Source organism: Anolis carolinensis, chromosome 1, assembly GCF_035594765.1.
Source record: "Anolis carolinensis isolate JA03-04 chromosome 1, rAnoCar3.1.pri, whole genome shotgun sequence".
In the NCBI taxonomy this organism is placed as follows: Eukaryota; Metazoa; Chordata; class Lepidosauria; order Squamata; family Dactyloidae; genus Anolis; species Anolis carolinensis.
The window spans coordinates 257,960,149-257,979,148 of record NC_085841.1 but is presented as its reverse complement, the minus strand read 5'-3'; the positions used below and the strand labels follow the sequence as shown (position 1 = coordinate 257,979,148).

The 19,000-nt window shown below is 42.7% G+C and overlaps 2 protein-coding genes and 1 long non-coding RNA gene across 8 annotated transcripts in view; 2 read left to right on the top strand and 1 right to left on the bottom strand.

Annotated features, from left to right (window-relative positions):
* The window catches only part of ddb1 (damage specific DNA binding protein 1), a 40,202-nt gene extending 32,172 nt beyond the window's left edge, over nucleotides 1-8,030 (top strand). The window contains exons 21-27 of the mRNA XM_003224115.4: nucleotides 1,588-1,682; nucleotides 1,810-1,980; nucleotides 2,758-2,867; nucleotides 3,128-3,297; nucleotides 3,628-3,730; nucleotides 6,435-6,558; nucleotides 7,285-8,030. Coding sequence (XP_003224163.2) covers nucleotides 1,588-1,682; nucleotides 1,810-1,980; nucleotides 2,758-2,867; nucleotides 3,128-3,297; nucleotides 3,628-3,730; nucleotides 6,435-6,558; nucleotides 7,285-7,368 — 857 coding nt within the window. The 3' untranslated portion in view covers nucleotides 7,369-8,030. The remainder of the gene's footprint in view (nucleotides 1-1,587; nucleotides 1,683-1,809; nucleotides 1,981-2,757; nucleotides 2,868-3,127; nucleotides 3,298-3,627; nucleotides 3,731-6,434; nucleotides 6,559-7,284) is intronic.
* Nucleotides 215-15,302, bottom strand: LOC134295330 (uncharacterized). Its single transcript, XR_010001874.1, has 2 exons — nucleotides 9,606-15,302; nucleotides 215-3,842 (listed from the first exon to the last, which is right to left on the bottom strand). It is a non-coding gene; the product is annotated as an uncharacterized LOC134295330 (long non-coding RNA).
* A 165-nt stretch (nucleotides 15,303-15,467) lies between these two features.
* Nucleotides 15,468-19,000, top strand: part of vwce (von Willebrand factor C and EGF domains) — a 34,393-nt gene continuing 30,860 nt past the window's right edge. For 5 of the 6 annotated variants that reach the window (XM_008115852.3, XM_008115851.3, XM_016995561.2 and 2 more), the window contains exon 1: nucleotides 15,473-15,844. In XM_008115852.3, the coding sequence (XP_008114059.2) occupies nucleotides 15,732-15,844 (113 nt within the window). In that variant the 5' untranslated portion in view covers nucleotides 15,473-15,731. Of the gene's footprint in view, nucleotides 15,845-19,000 lie in introns of all 6 variants that reach the window. The other variant, XR_010001872.1, reaches the window with a different exon arrangement.

Here is a 19,000-nt window from a genome sequence, read left to right as displayed (position 1 = left end):
TTCCACATTGCTACTTGGGAACTGTTCAGATTTTTGCATCTTTTAAAGCCTGTTTGGCTATTATTATTTTACTTGGAGAACTGTCCTGTGCTTATGGAAGAGCTCGGCTCCTACATTCATCTGCTCTAGAAGCCATGAGTCTTTTTGATGGCCTGTAGAACCGCCCTATCTGTTTCATGAGGCGAGGGATGTATATAGCTTTTTAAAAATCATAGCATTTTAACATTTTAATTTGTTAATATATTTATAAGTGGTCCATTGTATACTATAATAATGAGATGCAACTATACATAAAATGTAATCTATCAGAGAATGATGTTACTGTAGTGAAACACTTTGAAAGCAACAAAAATACCGTATTTTGTCACATAATAGTCACACACCCTCATTTTGGGGGTCCCAAAATGTTTTTTTTCCCTTTCTTGTAAACATGGCAGGTGTTTATAAAACTGAGGATATCCTTTTCCCCCTCAAAGACAGTTTAAGCAAACAATGAGCTCTCCCTCTATCTTCCTTGTTTTGGGGGTAAGACAGTTTTTGTATTTAACCAGAATCCTGCAAACAAAGCACAAATTTTATTTGATCGCATAATAGTTGCACTCCCATTTTTACCAACAAAAGAGGGTAAAAAGTGCAACAATTATGCAATGAAGTATGGTAAATTATAGATTTAAAAACAATACATTAAAAGGCCTAGGAAAATCAAAAGCCTTTAATTAGCACCAGAAGCCTCAGAATAATAGATAAACTAGTTAAATTTGAGTAGAGCATCCTGTTGCCCATGATAATGGAAAAAGTCATTTTAATTAGTATGCTCCCACCTTACTTCATCGAATCATAGTCTGAAAAGACTACAAGGGCCATCCAGTTGAACACCCTGCCATGCAGGAATAAACAATCAAAGCACTCCCAATAGATAGCCAGCCATTCTGTTTAAGAACAGGATATTCCACCACATGTTGGGGAAATAATAAAAAAGAGACCTCTTGAGATCAGTCTCAGGATCCCAGCAGAGTCAGACGGGCAAAGATGTGGAGAAACAAATCAGGTGGCCCCTTTCCAAAGGTGGCCATACATTTCTTCAAAGTTTATTTTTGTTTTCTATGTTTATCACATTTATATTCTGATCTTCAGCTAGAATGGCTACCAATACATCTTACAGACAAATAAAAGCAACTCAGCCCCTGCTTGCAAGTTAATAATTATATCCTACCCACCACAGCAAAAGAATGGGTAGCACATTTTCACCAGTAAAATGGAAGCTTTTGATGGAATTATTCTCATGGTCTTGAGCCGCTGAAATAGATATATTTAATAACAGTGAAAAAGCACTATTGGGGAGCTTGAATATTAATGTGATTTTTTTTCAGTGTTGTATCAGGAAAGGACTCAGGGAAGCAGACAGATAATAAACGCTGTACAAACCAATGGTATATCAGATACTAATGTGAGTTATGTCATTGCCACAACACCTCTGATAGGGATAAGCATTGCAACCACGCTGTGCTAGGTATTTGAGTGTAACTCTTTGCATTTTGGAAGCCTCATGGACCGTGCATTTTTCAAGTTCTGTTTTATTAATCCCAGGTAAATTGCAAACGGTGGCTGAGAAAGAAGTGAAAGGGGCTGTCTATTCCATGGTAGAATTCAATGGAAAACTCTTAGCCAGCATAAACAGCACGGTAAGGTTCCCAGGGACTCTCCCATTAGTGTCCTTCCTTAAATGAGGAGGATAAGCATTTTGGACCCTGGTGGTCTTGTACCTGATGGTTTCAGCATTGGCTTTTAGAGGTCTGGCTTGTTTTCCAGGTTCGGCTGTATGAGTGGACAGCAGAAAAGGAGCTACGCACAGAATGCAATCATTACAACAATATCATGGCACTCTATGTAAAGACAAAGGGCGACTTCATCTTAGTCGGAGATCTGATGCGCTCTGTCCTTCTGCTTGCGTACAAACCCATGGAAGGGAACTTTGAAGAGGTAGTTTTTCTATTTCTACTTCAGTGGATGGACTTCAGAAAAAAGGCGATTTGATGGGGAGGTCTGTTTCTCTGTATGTTTGATTATGATATTCTGATTTTGGGTAGGACTTTCAACATAGATTGTCAGACCTACTCAGGGCTGCTCTTAACATTAGACTAGGGATAAAGAAGGTGCAGGCTGTTTTTGAGGCTCTCATCCCCATTTTCATTGTATTTCCTGATTCAAGCAACATCTTTCCAAAACTCTTGGGGTGCAGGGAGCATTCTAAATTTTAAAAATTGAGCAAAAAAACAGGGCAGGGACTGAAAATCTTAATCGTTACTGGGGGGGGGGGGGGGCATGTGTATGTGCCAAACTTCAGTGATTGCCAGTCTTTGCATTAGACAACATGAGGTAGGTGCCTCAGGTGCCTGTTTACTCCACAGAGTTAGCTTAACTTTAAGTTACTTCTTTCTCCCTAAAAGATGTTGCCCGAGTATAGAATGCAAATACAGGGTGTCTGCAAATATTAAGATAAACATTGAAAAACAACAGAGTCAGCCCTAACAAGGCAAGTGACATTTGAAATAGAAACATGGTCTCCTTCAAGTTAGACGATTTACGCTGAAACAGTAACTTGCCAGAATTCAATATCTGCCATCCAAAATTGGTATTCTAATTGTAATGTGAACATTTGTTGGAATAGTTTGACAGTTGCTTAGAATTTTCACTCACAGGTAAAGATTAGGGCCACATCAATTTTGTGTTGCAAGTGCTTTCTATATCTCTTTTTAGATCGCCCGTGACTTTAATCCAAATTGGATGAGTGCTGTGGAGATTTTGGATGACGACAACTTCCTAGGGGCAGAGAATGCTTTCAATTTGTTTGTGTGCCAGAAGGACAGGTGAGATCCCTTCCTCTAATACAGTGGTTCTCAACCTGGGCTCCCCAGATGTTTTTGGCCTACAACTCCCAGGAATCCCAGCCAGTTTACTAGCTGTTTGGATTTCTGGGAGTTGTAGGCCAAAAATATCTGGGGACCCCAGGTTGAGAACCACTGCTCTAATAGAAGTACTAAGGGAAGCAATTGGCCTCTTCAGTAGCAAGTGAGGGTGAGGAAGATGTTGTTCTGTCCCTTTTCCTAACAGGCATTCTGTCTTGCAGTGCTGCCACGACAGATGAGGAACGTCAGCACCTGCAGGAGTTTGGGCTCTTCCATTTGGGCGAATTTGTGAATGTCTTCTGCCATGGGTCCCTGGTCATGCAGAATCTTGGTGAAACATCCACGCCGACACAGGGCTCTGTTCTCTTTGGCACAGTCAATGGAATGATTGGTAAGGTTAGAGCCATGCAGGGACTCTGCTATCTCCCTAAATAGCAGGAGGATAACGTTCTCATCCCTCTTGGCAGACTTTTGAATATGGAGCTTGGCCTGGGTAACACTAGTAGCAAAATGCTAAGCTTTTAAAAAGAATTAGAGTAACTGAGACAACAAGAGAGAGAAAAATAGGAGTCACAAAGTTATATTTTGTAAATCAATGTTAGATAAAGACAGTATGCAACAAGTGTGTGTTGGCCAAAATAAGTCCTTGAAGAGTAACAATTGGTCTTGGTGTTTTGTTTAAAAAAAAAAGATTATAACAGTTGTTTTTTTCCTTTCACAGGGCTGGTGACTTCACTATCAGAAAGCTGGTATAACCTCCTACTGGATGTGCAGAACAGGCTCAACAAAGTCATTAAGAGCGTAGGAAAGATTGAACACTCCTTATATCCTTTTCTTGTCCTGTTGGTGTCCTAGTTCATATATAAAATGTTTTGCACTATTTGGCTATCCAGAAGAATATTTTGAAAGCAGAGTTCCAAGCCAAAATGTTAGAACCTACAATACAAAGAAGCGAGGAATGAACCAGTGTGGACTTGAAATCTATATTCAGGATGACTATATGCAGAGATAAAGATTTAAGAGGGAAAATAAGTGAAATATGGTTTTCCAAAACAAAAGTGTCTAAAAATTGTTTAAAAGAATGAACAAAATGAACATCATAACTAGAAACCTTCCCAATATAGAAAGCTGGAGAAAAGGTTCAGTAGAAGGGAGAAGAACTAAAAAGCCAGAATTAAAAGATGAGCGGCATGGTAGAAAGGCATCACAGCACAAACTAAAGCCTTAAACGTATATGAAAATATATTAAATGAAAGCCAGTATGGAAACTCATACAATGGAGATGGACAGGTGACATTAGCTACAGCACGGAGAATAAAAATAAGGAAATATAGAAACTGCAGGACGTAAAACCAAAAGATTAACCAAGGCCAAATGAGCAAAGAAAATCGACACAAGGAGAAAGCCTTTTCTAAGGATGAAGTAGGGCTGGGACATGAATATGAGCAAGGCATCATTAGATACAGGCAAGAATGATCAATACTGCCTTGGCAATATTAGTGGGAAACACGGGTTTGTTTTTGGGAATGTTCCATAATTATTAATGCGTGTCTTTGCAGTAAAATAATCCAAAGATGAAAATGTCTTCCTCTGAGAAATGATGCTTTGGCAATTCTTTGAATTCATTGTAATTCAAGGTGCTTTTCAGGCCATAAGTGCTATTACTCACATGGGTCAAAAATGATTTCAGCATAAACGTTTATGCTAAAGAATCAGACAAAACTTTTATTTCGCCATTACTGGAGAACTGAAAGAGGCAAGAGCATATTTAAGATAATATGAGCTTCATATGATTCCTCAGTGGGTCTGCAAGGGGGGAAGAATAAGAACTGAGCCCTGAGGCACTTCATAGTGTGACATAAATTTTAATGAAATATCAGTATGAGTGACTGAACAGGACAAATTCCTGAAACTCACAGGTGTCTAAAAAGGGAATGGTTAATTCTGTCAAAATAACAGGGAGATCAGTAGGGATGAAGATAGAGGAATCAAGACGTGACTGGAATTTTTAAAGTTTTTATATAGGAAAGTTTATGAAAGCAGGGCCAAATGCAATAGTAACAGATGGAAATTCCAGATGATGGTTTTTGGCATGCTCTTTCCTTTTTAAAATGTGGGAAGGAAGCCAGAAAGGTATTTTTACTCATACTTGGGTGAAGTCTCAGTACTCTGAGTAGTTCACTGCCGTTAGCCAAGTTATATGGTCCACTGTAGTCCAATACACAGTTAACCCTAAGATAAAACATTTATCTATTCACTGGGGATTGCCTTGAAATAGGTATGTATAGGATTGCACTGTAGATAAAATAAAGAATAATACGTGTAAAGTTGATCAAAAGGATCAGATTTTGTCAAACCTCAGATTTGTTTTAAAGCACCCTGCCCCTTTATAAATCTTTTATAAAGTATTTTATTTGTACAAAGGTAATTGGACCAGTGGGGTAGACTTTGTACAAATGCAAGTGTATAATTTATATTCTGCTTACTATTCCCTGGAGGCAACTAACTTACAGTATATTGTGACTTCATAAAGGCCTGTCCTGCTTATTAAAAATGGGGATGTTTTGAGCAAGAAATCGTAAATGGTGATGTATCATCAAACATGTTGCTCTCTTGTTGCCTTGGAACTATCTAAGCATGGCTATTGAGTTTACTTAGATAGTAAGGGGACTTACATCACCAGTCGGAATGGCAATTTTAGTCTGTCTGGAAAATTTATATTTTAACCTCTGAAGAAGTATATTTTTGAAGTCACATTGAGATTGTAGACTTTTAACCTTTTCTTACAGGGACAAGACACTTCTGTAATTTATTGACAAGGGTCTTGGGGCAACTTGAGGGCTAATAATCTTATGATGGTATAAGCTTTTATGAACACATGATAGCATAAGTTTTTGTGAACACTCCATTTCAGCAGATGCAAGAAGCGTTAACAGCAAGTTAGCAGACAGATGCATGTGCTGGTGCAGTAGAAATCGGGAGTTATAGATGGTCAGGTCAGGGAGTTCAAGTGTAGACAGTATAAAGGATGTTGATACAAAAAACTTAGTTTTGCTTTATTTAGAGTGTAGCACAATTTCTCACCCAACCCATGGATATGTTGTTGAGATTGTTGGTATTATTTTTTTCCAACCCTAGTCTTGGAGCCTAAAACTTCTTGCATCTGATGAAATGAATAGTATTCCTAAAAATGTATGCCATCGTAAAGTTGTTTGCCTTTAAGATACCACAGGATTCTTTGCTGGTTTTGATGCAACAGATTAGTTACTTCTCTGGAGACTCTTTGTTTACATTATCCTTGGAAGTATACATATGTTCTCTTCCCGTAATTTCTGACTGATTATATAGGAAGATCAGTAAATGTTCTGCTGCACCACGGTCATGTGTTTGTATGCATCATCACCGTGTCTGCATATGAAAAGTGCATGAATCCAATACATGTGATACATTTTTTTGGGGGGGGGGGATCATTAAGAAAAGCTAAGAATAGTTGGCTGAAGGTTTTTTTTCCTTGATTCTGGATTGTACCTGGAGATCGTTTCACACAGAACGCAAGACAGAACCAGCAACAGGATTTATTGATGGAGATTTGATTGAAAGCTTTCTAGATATTAGTCGACCCAAGATGCAAGAAGTGGTGGCAAACCTACAGGTGAGATGGGCATTTTTTTTCTACATTTTTGAGGCCGCTATTCCTATTAATGAAACAAAGCTTGAAAGTTATATGTTTTTATCTTGAAACAAATGCTCTTCAAGTCAGTGGTACATCTTTCTGCATAGACATAGAATTGCACTAATCACTAGAGGGGAAAGCAAGCGTTGGTCAGATCTCACCTAGAATACAGTGTCCAGTTCTGGGCACCACAATTCAAGAGGGATATTGACAAGCTGGAAGGTGCCCAGATGAGGGCAACTAAAATGATCAGAGGCCTGGAAACCATGTCCTATGAGGAGAGGCTTAAAGAGGTGGGTATGTTTAGCCTGCAGAAGAGAAGAGTGAGAGGAGACATGATCACCATGTTTAATTATTTGAAAGGCTATCATAAGGAAGAAGGAGCAGGCTTGTTTTCTTCTGCCCTAAAGACTAGGACATGGAATTATGGATTCAACTACAGGAAAAGAGATTCTACCTAAATACTAGGAAGAACTTCCTGACTGTAAGAGCTATTTAGCAGAGGAATTTTCTGTCATGGGCATGCGGTGGAATCTCCTTTAGAGGCTTTTAAACATAGGCTGAATGGCCATCTGTCAGAGATGCTTTTCCTGCATGGCAGAATGGGGTTGGACTGCATGGCCCATGTGGTCTCTTCCAGCTCTGTAATTCTATAACTTTTTGCAGAAGACTCTTCTCTGCTTGATGTTGTTTTTCTTGTTTCAGATTGATGATGGCAGTGGGATGAAGAGAGAAGCCACAGTCGATGACCTGATTAAGATTGTGGAGGAGCTCACCCGTATCCACTAGCTGGATGAAGAGCAGTTTCCTAGCACCTTCCTTCCTCCATGCTAGCCTATGGAGTCTTTCCCCCCCTGCAGCTGGGGCCCCCTATCCAGTTGCACTGTAACATTAGAGACAGTAGCAGTGCACCTGGGTGGAAGTGGGGAATCTATGTAATGAAGCTGTCTCACTAGGGACTTGGGGGTGCAAATATGGGCTATTGATGGCACCATCTCCTGCTTCGATTTACTCATCCTGAGGCTCTCATCTGCCCACCTAGCCCTCATCCTAGCCAGTTGTTTTCATTGATAAACAGCTAGCAGTTGGCAAAGGTGCACCCCCTACCTAGACTCTTCCCACAACTCATTTGTTGTTGTCTTTTACTCTCTTTTTAGATTTATTATTTTTGTTGTTTCTTGTGTTTTGAAGTGGGAGTCTTTCTTTTCTCCCCCATTCCCATTTTCTTCTTCATCCATTTTAATGCAATGTGGCTAGATGGCATTAGGGAGATGGACGCGATGCCTACTCTAGCTTATAGAGGTGCCTGTTTGGGTAAGGAACCCGAGTGTGGGTAGATGGCCTCTCTACCCCCAGGCCTAGCTACTCATTCAGGGAGAAGGGGCTGAAAAACAAAATTTTCTGTTGTTGATTTTGGAATTTTACCAAATAAAAGTAGTCCAAAAGGAAAACCTTTGGTTGCTGTTGTCTTAATCCTCCCCTGCATTATTGTATAACTACTACAACAACATGAAATATTCGATACTCTTCTGGTTGCAGCATTTCACTTACTCTATTTCTAACCATGTGAGCCTGTCTAATCTTTCTCCATTAATGTTTAATTACCTCCAAAAATCCCTCTCTACAGACAGGCTTGCAGAGGAAACCAAAGAGGCTGATAACTTAATGGAAGAGTGCATGAGCTTTCTCTTTCCTGATCAGAGAAATGTGATGTCATGACAGGATTCTCTTCCTTCTCAATCAAAAATAGTATACTATTTTCAAGAGAAAGAAAAGACATTTGCTTTCAATTGCACTGGAAAGAACTATTCTAAAAACTGGCCAGGGTTCTTTCTCTGTAGGTGATAAAGATAATTTCAACAGGTTTGGTTTGTTGCCTGCAGCATGCTGTCCAGTCAAGGGCAAAACACTTGCTAACTAGTAAAGGTAAAGGTTTCCCCCCTGAAATTAAGTCTAGTTGTGTCCGACTCAGGTTGGTGCTCATCTCCATTTCTAAGCGGAAGAGCCAGAGTTGTCTGTAGACGCCTCCAAGATCATGTGGCCAGCATGACTGCATGGAGTGCTGTTACCTTCTCTCCAGAGCGGTACCTATTGATCTACTCACATTTGCATGTTTTCGAACTGCTAGGTTGGCAGGAGCTGGAGCTCACCCCCGCTCCCTGGATTCGAACCACCGACATTTCAGTCAACAAGTTCAGCAGCTCAATGGTTTAACCCTTGCTAAATATATCCATATATATCTATATACATATGTATATCAATTTTCAGTAATATAATTGTTGTTATACAATGTGTAAAGATGATAATTTTCCCATATGTGACTTATTATATACACCAATTAAAACTAGCTTCCTCCACCCTCTCCCGGTAGAAATAGTTTTCAAAATAATAAAATTTTGCCTCCCCCCCCCCCCCCCCAAAGATACACAATGAAAATATTATTGTAATACTATTAATCTCTCATTTTAGACAGTTTCTTCATTCTACCTGGCTATCTCAATGTTTTACTTAATCTTTGAAACCCACAAGCATTTTTACATTTTTTGTGAACAATAGAAATGGTTTCCATTCTTTTAAAAGGTTGTCAGTTATCTTCTCTTTTATCAAACAAGATAACTTATCCTTTTCTTCCAGTTCTAGAACTTTTATAATCCAATTTTCTTTTAGGGGTATTTTTTTTAATTTTCCTAAATTTGTGCCTAAAGTAGTTACTTTCATCTCTCTGTGTTTTAAAGGCAGCAATTCCCAGCACCTGCAGTATCTTTAACATGAAGCTATGCCCTGTACAAATCCATTCCCACGTGTCAGATGACTTTCACCTCCCATCTCTTCTAAAGATGCCCAGGCACTTTCGCAGGCAGCACTGGGGTTCATTAGCTATGTTACACAGTAATTCTGTTACAAATATGGCGATGAGATGTTATGGTGGCTAGGAGCTTAGCATTACCTTCAGAAGGATTGATTGAAAGATCTCAGACCTTGGAGAAGAAAAAGGAAATGAGAGAGAGGAGAGGAGCAATACAAACCTGTCCACTGGTTAAAGCATTCCCATAATACTCAGCTAGATTGTATACAGCTGAATGAAAATCTCAAATGTCTCGCTGCTGAGCTGATGGATTTGCTGACAGTGTCAGATAAGAGTGGTCTCTTGGCAGATAGAGGTGTTAGTGATCCTGCTTGCTGTCACGTCTTCTGCTGAAGCATCTCCGAATCTCTCTGCAACAAAAAGGGGCAACTATGTGTATGCATTATGCATCCATTGTGTCTGCAAGCAATTGCCACAAAAATGTTCTCCAGGTTTCCCTTCATCAAAGAAGACTAACCTGTTTTGAACAGAGTTCCTTACACGTGAAAGGTCCACTATACCCATCTTCCTTGGTCAGTATCTGAAAATTAGGAGCCCCTGGTGGCGCAATGGGTTAAAAACTTGTGCCGGCAGACTGCTGACTTGAAGGTTGGGTTGCTGACCTGAAGGTTGCCGGTTCGAATCCAACCTGGGGAGAACGCAGATGAGCTCCCTCTGTCAGCTCCAGTTCCATGTGGGGACATGAGAAAAGCCTCCTACAAGGATGGTAGAAACATCAAAACATCCAGACATCTCCTAGGCAACGTCCTTGCAGACGGCCAATTCTTTCACTCCAGAAGCGACTTGCAGTTTCTCAAGTCGCTCCTGACACGAAAAAAATCTGAAAATTAAACAGAGTGTATCACTGCTTCTCTTAAATGTTTCACTAACATCAATTACTTTTGCATTCATAGATCAAAATTCTGCAAGTGTCCTTATTTCATAGTGAACAACTGAGTAAACGATAGCTTGAATGCTTCTGATTATTTGTATTAGAGCTTCCCTAATCAGTTGCTACCACTTACCCTGAATTGCAATTACCACTATCCACAGACAAGACAAAAGCTGAGAATTGGTGTAATATCCTTGACTCATGCCATCCAAATCGTAACTCTAGTGATGTCTATTCTCAGTACCATTTAAAGAGTTTAGCCCCCACCCCATGTACACCTGAATACCATTTCAAAACTCTTCTGTTAACATATTTCATGATGTGCTTGTATTTTATAGTATTATTTGTTAAATGCGCATAACGAGTATTTTGTATACAATCAAGAAAAACAACTAATTATTTGAACATTACACAACAATATGGACCAAAGTTCAATGCAAACATTCAATAAAATCAGAAACATCTATCACAGTGGTTCTCAACCTGTGGGTCCCCAGATGTTTTGACCTTCAACTCCCAGAAATCCTAACAGCTGGTAAACTGGCTGGGATTCCTGGGAGTTGTAGGCCAAAACACCTGGGGACTCACAGGTTGAGAACCACTCATCTATCAACTATCACTGATAACCTCATGAAGTTTGAGCCCACATGCCATATTAGTGGATATCAATCATTTTATAGGTCCCTTGGGTTTGTACTGAAAATATTAATTTGGGTATAGTCAAATGTTCCTCCCATGTTCCAGGGGATATCTGAGGAGATATCTGTAAAGTATCAGAGAAGATATCTGAAAACATCCCTGTTTGCATAAAGCTTGCATGTTAGAAGATTCTAGTTATATTTGGGTTTGTTTAATACAAGAAAGTATTCACAAACATCACCTTATGTACTAGGTTTTTGAAGTGGTCCACTAAGAAAATCTTAGAATTAAAGGATGTATTGGAGATTTAGTTCAACTTTCTGCAACATATTAAAGATATTTAGCTTGTAGCTAAATAACTCTACATCAGTTAGACACTGGATACCAAAACATTGAGAGTGGAGATCTCTGAATGTGAGTGACAGTTCAGAAATCAGTATTTCTGACACAGTCTCTTATCTGAATAGTTGTGTTTTTTTTTTAGAATTAGAGAGATTGATGGACAGATTGAAAGCTAATAGCATTCATAGCTGAGCAGAGAGCATTCATGGGAGGGTATCAGAGGCTTCCCAGAAGCGAATGGCTTTTTTTTCGTGTTAGGAGCAACCTGAGTTGCTTCTGGTGTGAAAGAATTGGCCGTCTGCAAGGACGTTGCCCAGGGGACGCCTGGATGTTTTTGATGTTTTACCATCCTTGTGGGAGGCTTCTCTCATGTCCCCGTATGGAGCTGGAGCTGAGAGAGGGAGCTCATCTGCGCTCTCCCTGGGTGGGATTCGAACCTGGCAGCCTTCAGGTCAGCAACCCAACCTTCAAGTCACAAGGCTTTTATCCCCTAGGCCACCGGAGGCTCCAGCTAATGGCTAACCATAGCTGGATGAGCCCATTGTCTGAGGCAGCAGCTATCTTTTTGTGTCATCTACCTATCCTGTTTTGTATGCCTTCAGTTTTCATACCTATCTAATTTCTTACAATATAAAGGAACATGGAGCTGTGGAAAAATAATTGTGTTGTCGAAGGCTTTCATGGCTGGGATCACAGGGTTGTTGTATGTATTCTGGGCTGTATGGCCATGTTCTAGAATATTTGCCTTCAAATTATCCTTTTAGCTGCTTGTGAAGTCTTGTTTTGACCAACTTCCTTTACCCTCTCAACCCTGGTAGCTCTTTTGGCATATTTGAATCCCTGAGTAGAAAAATGGTGGGCAGTGGCAGCTCTTTGGAGCTTGTATTCAATGGAGCACTGAGAATAATTGTTCATCTGCGTCTCCTTTGCTACCTTGTCTCCCAAGTGGAGCAGCTCTTCATCCACTAACTAAAGCAGATCATTTGGAAGGAAAACAGCTGCCTGCAGCTTTTTGAAGAGGATATTGTCTGTCTTTGTGTTTTGTTTTCCTCCCACAGGATAAACACTGATTTGGCAGAATTCACAAAGCTGATGTGGTTGCTGTTGAAAGAGACAGCCTACTGTTTATTTGCCTCAGGCAATGGCAGCTATTCTGCCTTTTGTCTTCAGTGGATTTTCTCTAGGAAAAAAGACGGGAAAACACTGGATGGCTGTAAATGGTACACAGTCATGCCTGGAACGTCTATAAATGTCCATGAACCAGGCAGTATAGGACAAAATGTCTATCTGGTTAGTGTTGGTTGTGTATTTGATTTGAAATATCTATTTGTTTTACTATGTATTCTGTGATTTTATACCGTTGTAAGCCACTCTGAGTCCTGGTGGGGAGAGGGAGTGCAATATAAATAAAGCTATCATCATCATCATCATCATCATCATCATCATCATCATCATCATACTTCCCAATCTGGGAGTGCACATGCAAAAGTGTGTAACTACGGACAAAGCATGAGGTTTTTTAGGATGAACGGATCTGATTTCATGTAACTTATATTGTATTTTAATAGTTTTTAATTGTTTATGCATTGTTTTGACATTGTTTTTGTATGGGCATCGAATTGCTGCCATTTCTGTAAGCCGCCCTGAGTCCCTTCAGGTGAGAAGGGCAGGATATAAATGTGAGAAATAAATAAAATAAATAACTAAGAAGGACCACTTGAGAATGAAATCTTTTTGATTCCCAGCAACCATTCCTTATATTGCTTAGAGAGAGAGATAGAATAATACAGTCCCTTTCCATCATTTTCAGTCCTGTAGTTGGTCTTGACGTATTGCTTCAGTGTCTCCAGCTCCCAAAATTCTGTGAGAATCTTGAGTTTGGCCATCTGTCACTATAAAAGAGGTTTCTGTGATGTGAGAGGTTTATCATAGCTAAGGACAAAAATACCCCAAGCATCATTATCTTCTCCAAGCTTTCCTGTCTTCTCATTATGCGGCCAAAGTATTTCATTCATCTTTGCCTCTAATATCCTTCCCTCCAGTGAGCAGCCGGGCATTATTTCCTGGAGGATGGACTGGTTGGATCTTGCGGTCCAAGGCACTCTCAGCATTTTCATCCAACACCACAGTTCAAAAGCGTCTATCTTGCTTCTCTCAGTCTTCCTTATGGTTCAGCTCTCACATCCATAGGTTATTACAGGGAATACTATTGCTTTAATTATGTGAACCTTCTTTGTCAGTGTGATGTCTTTGCTCTTCACTCTGTTATTGAGATTGGTCATTGTTCTCCTCCCAAGAAGTAAACGTCTTCTGATTTCCTGGCTGCGGTCTGCATCTTCAGTCATCTTCGTGCCTAGAAATACAAGGTCTGTCACTGCCTCCATGTTTTCTCCCTCTATTTGCCGGTTATCAATCAGTCTGGTTGCCGTCATCTTGGGTTTTTTTGATGTTAAACTTTATTTTCTCTGTGTCAGGAGCAATTTGAGAAATTATAAGTCGCTTTTGGTGTGAGAGAATTGGCTGTCTGCAAGGACGTTGCTCAGGGGACGCCTGTATGTTTGATGTTTTACCATCCTTGTGGGAGGCTTCTCTCATCTTTATTAATGACTTAGATGAAGGTTTAGAAGGCATGATCATCAAGTTTGCAGATGACACCAAATTGGGAGGGATAGCGAATACTCCAGAAGACAGGAACAGAATTCAAAACGATCTTAACAGATTAGAGAGATGGGCCGAAACTAACAAAATGAAGTTCAACAGGTACAAATGCAAGATGCTCCACTTGCAAAGATACAGAATGTGGGATGCCTGGCTCAACAGCAGTACATGTGAAAAGGATCTTGGAGTCCTTGTGGACAACGAGTTAAACATGAGCCAACAATGTGATGCAGTGGTTAAAAAGGCCATATGGGATTTTGGCCTCCATCAATAGGAGTCTAGTGTCTAGATCCAGGGAAGTCATGCTCCCCCTCTATTCTGCCTTAGTCAGATCACACCTGGAATACTGGGTCCAATTCCGGGCACCACAATTGAAAGAAGATGTTGACAAACTGAATGTGTCCAGAGGAGAACGATTAAAATGATCAAGAGTCTGGAGAAGAAGCCCTATGAGGAGTGGCTTAAAGAGCTGGGCGTGTTTAGCTTACAGAAGAGAAGGCTGAGAGGAGACATGATAGCTATGTATAAATATGTGAGAGGAAGTCATAGGGAGGAGGGAGCAAGCTTGTTTTCTGCTGCCCTGGAAATTAGGACATGAAGCAATGGCTTCAAACTACATGAAAAGAGATTCCGCCTGAACATTAGGAAGAACTTCTTCACTGTCAGAGCTGTTCAGCACTGGAACTCTCTGCCCTGGGTCTGGTGGAAACTCCTTCATCGGAGGCTTTTAAGCAGAGGCTGGATGGCTATCTGTCGGGAGTGCTTTGAATGTGATTTCTGCTTCTTGGCAGGGGGTTGGACTGGATGGCCCATGATGTTTCTTCCAACTCCATGATTCTATGTCCGCGCATGGAGCTGGAGCTGAACAGAGGGAGCTCATCCATGCTCTCCCCAGGTTGGATTTGAACCAGCAACCTACAGATCAGCAACGCAATCTTCAAGTCAAGGGTTTAACCCTTTGTGCCACCGTGGCTGGGAGTTGCTGTGATGTTTAACTGCAACCCAGCTTTTGCACTTTCTTCTTTCGCCTTGGTTAGAAGGCTCCTCAGCTTAGTGTGGTTCCACAAATGGGCCCCTGCCCTGGGAAAGACGCTTCTGTGTGGATGTGCAGATGAGCAGACTCAGCTAAAGGCCACCGTGGGAGGTCCAGGCATCTAAGAATGTTTTGGTCCAGTCTGAAGGCACCTGTTGTGGTTATTATGATTCCAAGTGACCCCTGAGGGAAACCGGGGCCTTTGGGGCAGCTCTCCCCACCCGGAGGCCTCCTCTCCATTGGCAGCAGCTTCTTCTTGATCACCCCCGGAGGGGTGGGGCGGGTCTCCTTCCCCGACGCCTGATCTGCCTGGGCTCCTCTTTGGCACAGCTGGGAAAGCAGCCTGGAGAGAGGGGAGGGGAGGCGAGGGAGGGGAGGCTTGAGCCTTGCCAGATGTGGGAAAGGAGACTCCTGCGAAGGGGGGGGGGGGAGCTGCTGCGTGTGTGCTTGGGGTGGCGGGAGAGAGAGAGACACGGAGAGAGAGCGCCCAGACTCTCTTCCCAGCCCAGCAACGGAGCCGCTGTGTTGGGAACCCTCTGCCCCTGATCGCGCCTGCACAGAAGACTGGCAGACCGTGCCTTTCTTTTCCACGGTCTTGCGGGGAAGGAGGAGCCTGCCTTGCCCGCAGCTGCCCCCCGCCTCCCCGGAGGAGCCCCCCGCCTGACCCCTGGGGGGGAGGGCGATGCTGTAGGGGCCCGGAGGCGGGAGGGGGCGAAGGAGAAGGTAGGCACTCGCGGCCTGACATGTTGGCCCGGCTGCTGCTCTTCCAGGCGGCCTGGGGGTCCGCGCTGCTCCCAGGGGCCCAGGGCAGAGCCTACGGCGGAAGGAAGAAGCTGGCCAACTTCGCCTTGGAGAGGTAACCGCAGCAGGCTCCCCACATTCCCTAGCCAGGTCCCGCAGCTACTCCTGCTGGAGTTTCCTTGGAGGTTTAGGGACAACCTACCCTTCCTGATCTCGTCCAAAAGGCGAGTCTTGCTCCCGGCTCAGCCAGTCCGCGGGCAGAGAAGAGCACCTTCCCGTCTCCCTTGGCCTGCGCCGCTTTCCTGGCTCTCAGCATCTTTTGTGCATGTGCCGAGAGGCAGCCGTGCCAGACCCGAGTATTGTCTCGCTCTCTCCCTCGCTTCTTTCCTTATTTTGTCTCCATCACCCCCTTCTCTCTATTTCCTTCTGTTCTTCCAACACTAGTGCTGCCTGCCTGCCCGCCGCCTGCCTTGTCTTTTTAGTCATCTCCTAGAAACAAATGGGCAAAACTGCGCCTACGGCAGTGGTTCTCAACCTGTGTTTTGGCCTTCCGCTCCCAGAAATCCTAACAGCTGGTAAACTGGCAGGGATTTCTGGGAGTTGTAGGCCAAAACACCTGAGGACCCACAGGTTCAGAGCCACTGCTCTACTCCACAGGCTGCACAATCTTTTATGGCCAGAATTGCTGGGTTGCTGTGAGTTGGCCATGTTATACCCCCGTGGTGCAGTGGGTTAAACCGCTGGGCTGCTGAACTTGCTGACCGAAAGGTCGGTGGTTTGTATCTAGGGAGTGGAGTGAGCTCCCACTGTTAGCCCCAGCTTCAGTCAACCTAGCAGTTTGAAATCATGCAAATGTGAGTAGATCAATAGGTACCGCTCTGGCGGGAAGGTAACGGCACTCCATGCAGTCATGCCGGCCACATGACTTTGGAGGTGTCTATGGACAATGCTGGCTCTTCGACTTAGAAATGGAGATGAGCACCAACTCCCAGAGTTGGACACAATTAGACAATGTCAGGAAAAAACCTTTACCTTTACCTATGACCATATTAGGAGCTAACACTTCCCAACAAAGAATTCCCCCAGGCAGGAATCAGTCAGGCTTTGAAGCTGCAAGGCTTTTCCGTGTTAATCAAGGTGATTAATTGCAGCATTCACACTTGCCTGCAACAGAGAAGGGTTCTTTCCCCACCCTGGACCTACCACAGATATATACACCTCCCTTACCTAGTTTCTACCTCACAACCTCTGAGGATGCCTTCTATAGCTGTGGGTGAAACGTCACATCTGGAGCATGGCCATACAGCCTGGAAAACTTATGGCAACCCAATCCCATCCAATTGGAAGAGACTACTAAGGCCATCCAGTCAACTCTCTTCAACAAGTGGGCCGAATCATTGGCTGGGCAACTGCAACCAGGGACTGAGTGTGGGATGCATAAGAAGGGGAGCAAGGCTGTGTTGGCATCACTGTGTGCCCAAGCACAGTTGTTGTTTTCTTCCCCCATTCAGGTTAGTTTATTCTTAGCAATATTGCAGATTGCCTTCTAGAGTTGGGGCTTCATGTGTTCGGAAAGCTTGGAACAGCACAGAAAATAGCAGCTTACACTTTAGGCAGAAAGGTTTAAATAAACATGCTTCAGTAGGAGAAAAAAAAGCCAACCTGGGGCAGAGTGGCAATGCATATTGTTGTGGTTCTGAGCCTGTTTTTAAAATATCCTGGCTTCAGCTTTCTTTCTATCTGCTATTGTTCTATCCTCTTCTGCTTCTACTCCAGTGCACTTCTTTGCCTCTTTGTGATTTGCCAGTTATTTCAGCCCCCCTCCTGTGGTCTTCATATGAAACTAAAACCATTGCTACCTTCCCAACTACAAGGGCAGACAAATCACCAAGTAACAAGCCCACCATAGAACCTTTTCTTAATTAATAAGGCATCACAGCAACCGGGCAGCATGGAACTGTTTGCACAGCTACAACAGGGGTGGGAATATCTTGCCCACTAAATAACTTTTCTTGCTGGACTCCAGCTCCCACTATTCCGTCGCAATAGTATTTTGGTGAAGGCTGATGGGAATACCAACCAAACATCTAAAAAAAATATGCACTTCTCACCTTTGCTAAAGCCTTGCTGGGATTGGATAGTGAATAGAAAGATTGACTCTTTTAAACCATTGGACTTTGCTTTAGCTGCCTTGTGATAGTGTCGTGGTCTCCTTTGCCTAGGACTGATTGAAATGTGCAATTTCATTTGGGTTCCTTCTGCAAGTAGTTCTTTCTAGCACTTTATTGCATAATAGGTTTTTTTTGGGGGGGGGGGGGCATATCAGAAGCGAGTTCAGGGTACATTTAAAAAATGCAAACAAAGTTTAAAAACTTGGCATTATACTAAATGTCCTTTGACCAGTAGCTGGCCACTTGGAGTGCCTCTGGTATTGCTATAAGAAGGTCCTCCATTGTGCATGTGGCAGGACTCAGACTATATTGTAGTAGGTGTTCTGTGGTTTGCGGTTCTGTGTGTTCTGTGATTTCCACACTCGCATGTTGTGGACTCCATTTTTTGGCCCTATTTCTTAAGGTTGGCTCTGCATCTCATGGTGCCAGAGTACAGTTTGTTCAGTGTCTTCCAGGTCACCCAGTCTTCTGTGTGTCCAGGGGGAGTCTCTCATTTAGTATCGGTATGGCTTGAGGTTCCGAGTTTTAGCCTGCCACTTTTGGACTCTTGCTTGCTGAGGTGTTCCTCCGAGTATTTTTGTAGATCCGGAGATGTCACTGCCTTGGTCCTTTCATTATTGGCTGCTACTTCCCATAGGATGTCAGGTCGTGCAATACCAGCTAAAGAAGAAGAAGAAGGAGAAGGAAGAGGAGGAGGAGGAGGAGGAGGAGGAGGAGGAGGAGGAGGAGGAGGAGGAGGAGGAGGAGGAGGAGGAGGAGGAGGAGGAGGAGGAGAAGGAGAAGGAGAAGGAAAAGGAAAATTCAGATGTCCTAATCCTCAAACACTCTCTGCTTCATTCGGAAAAATGCTGCACTTGCAGAGCTTAGTGTTGTATTTCAGTGTCAATGTTGACTTTTGTGGAGAGGTGGCTGCCAAGATAGCAGAAATGGTCAACATTTTCTAACGTTACACCATTAAGTTGTATTTTTGGCCTTGCAGTGGGATTGACTGGTGACTGTTGGAAGATCACTTTGGTTTTCTCGATGTTCAGTGAGAAGCTGAGGTTCTCGTATGCTTCTGCAAAGGTTTTAGAGTAGCTTGTAGGTCTTCTGAATGTGCA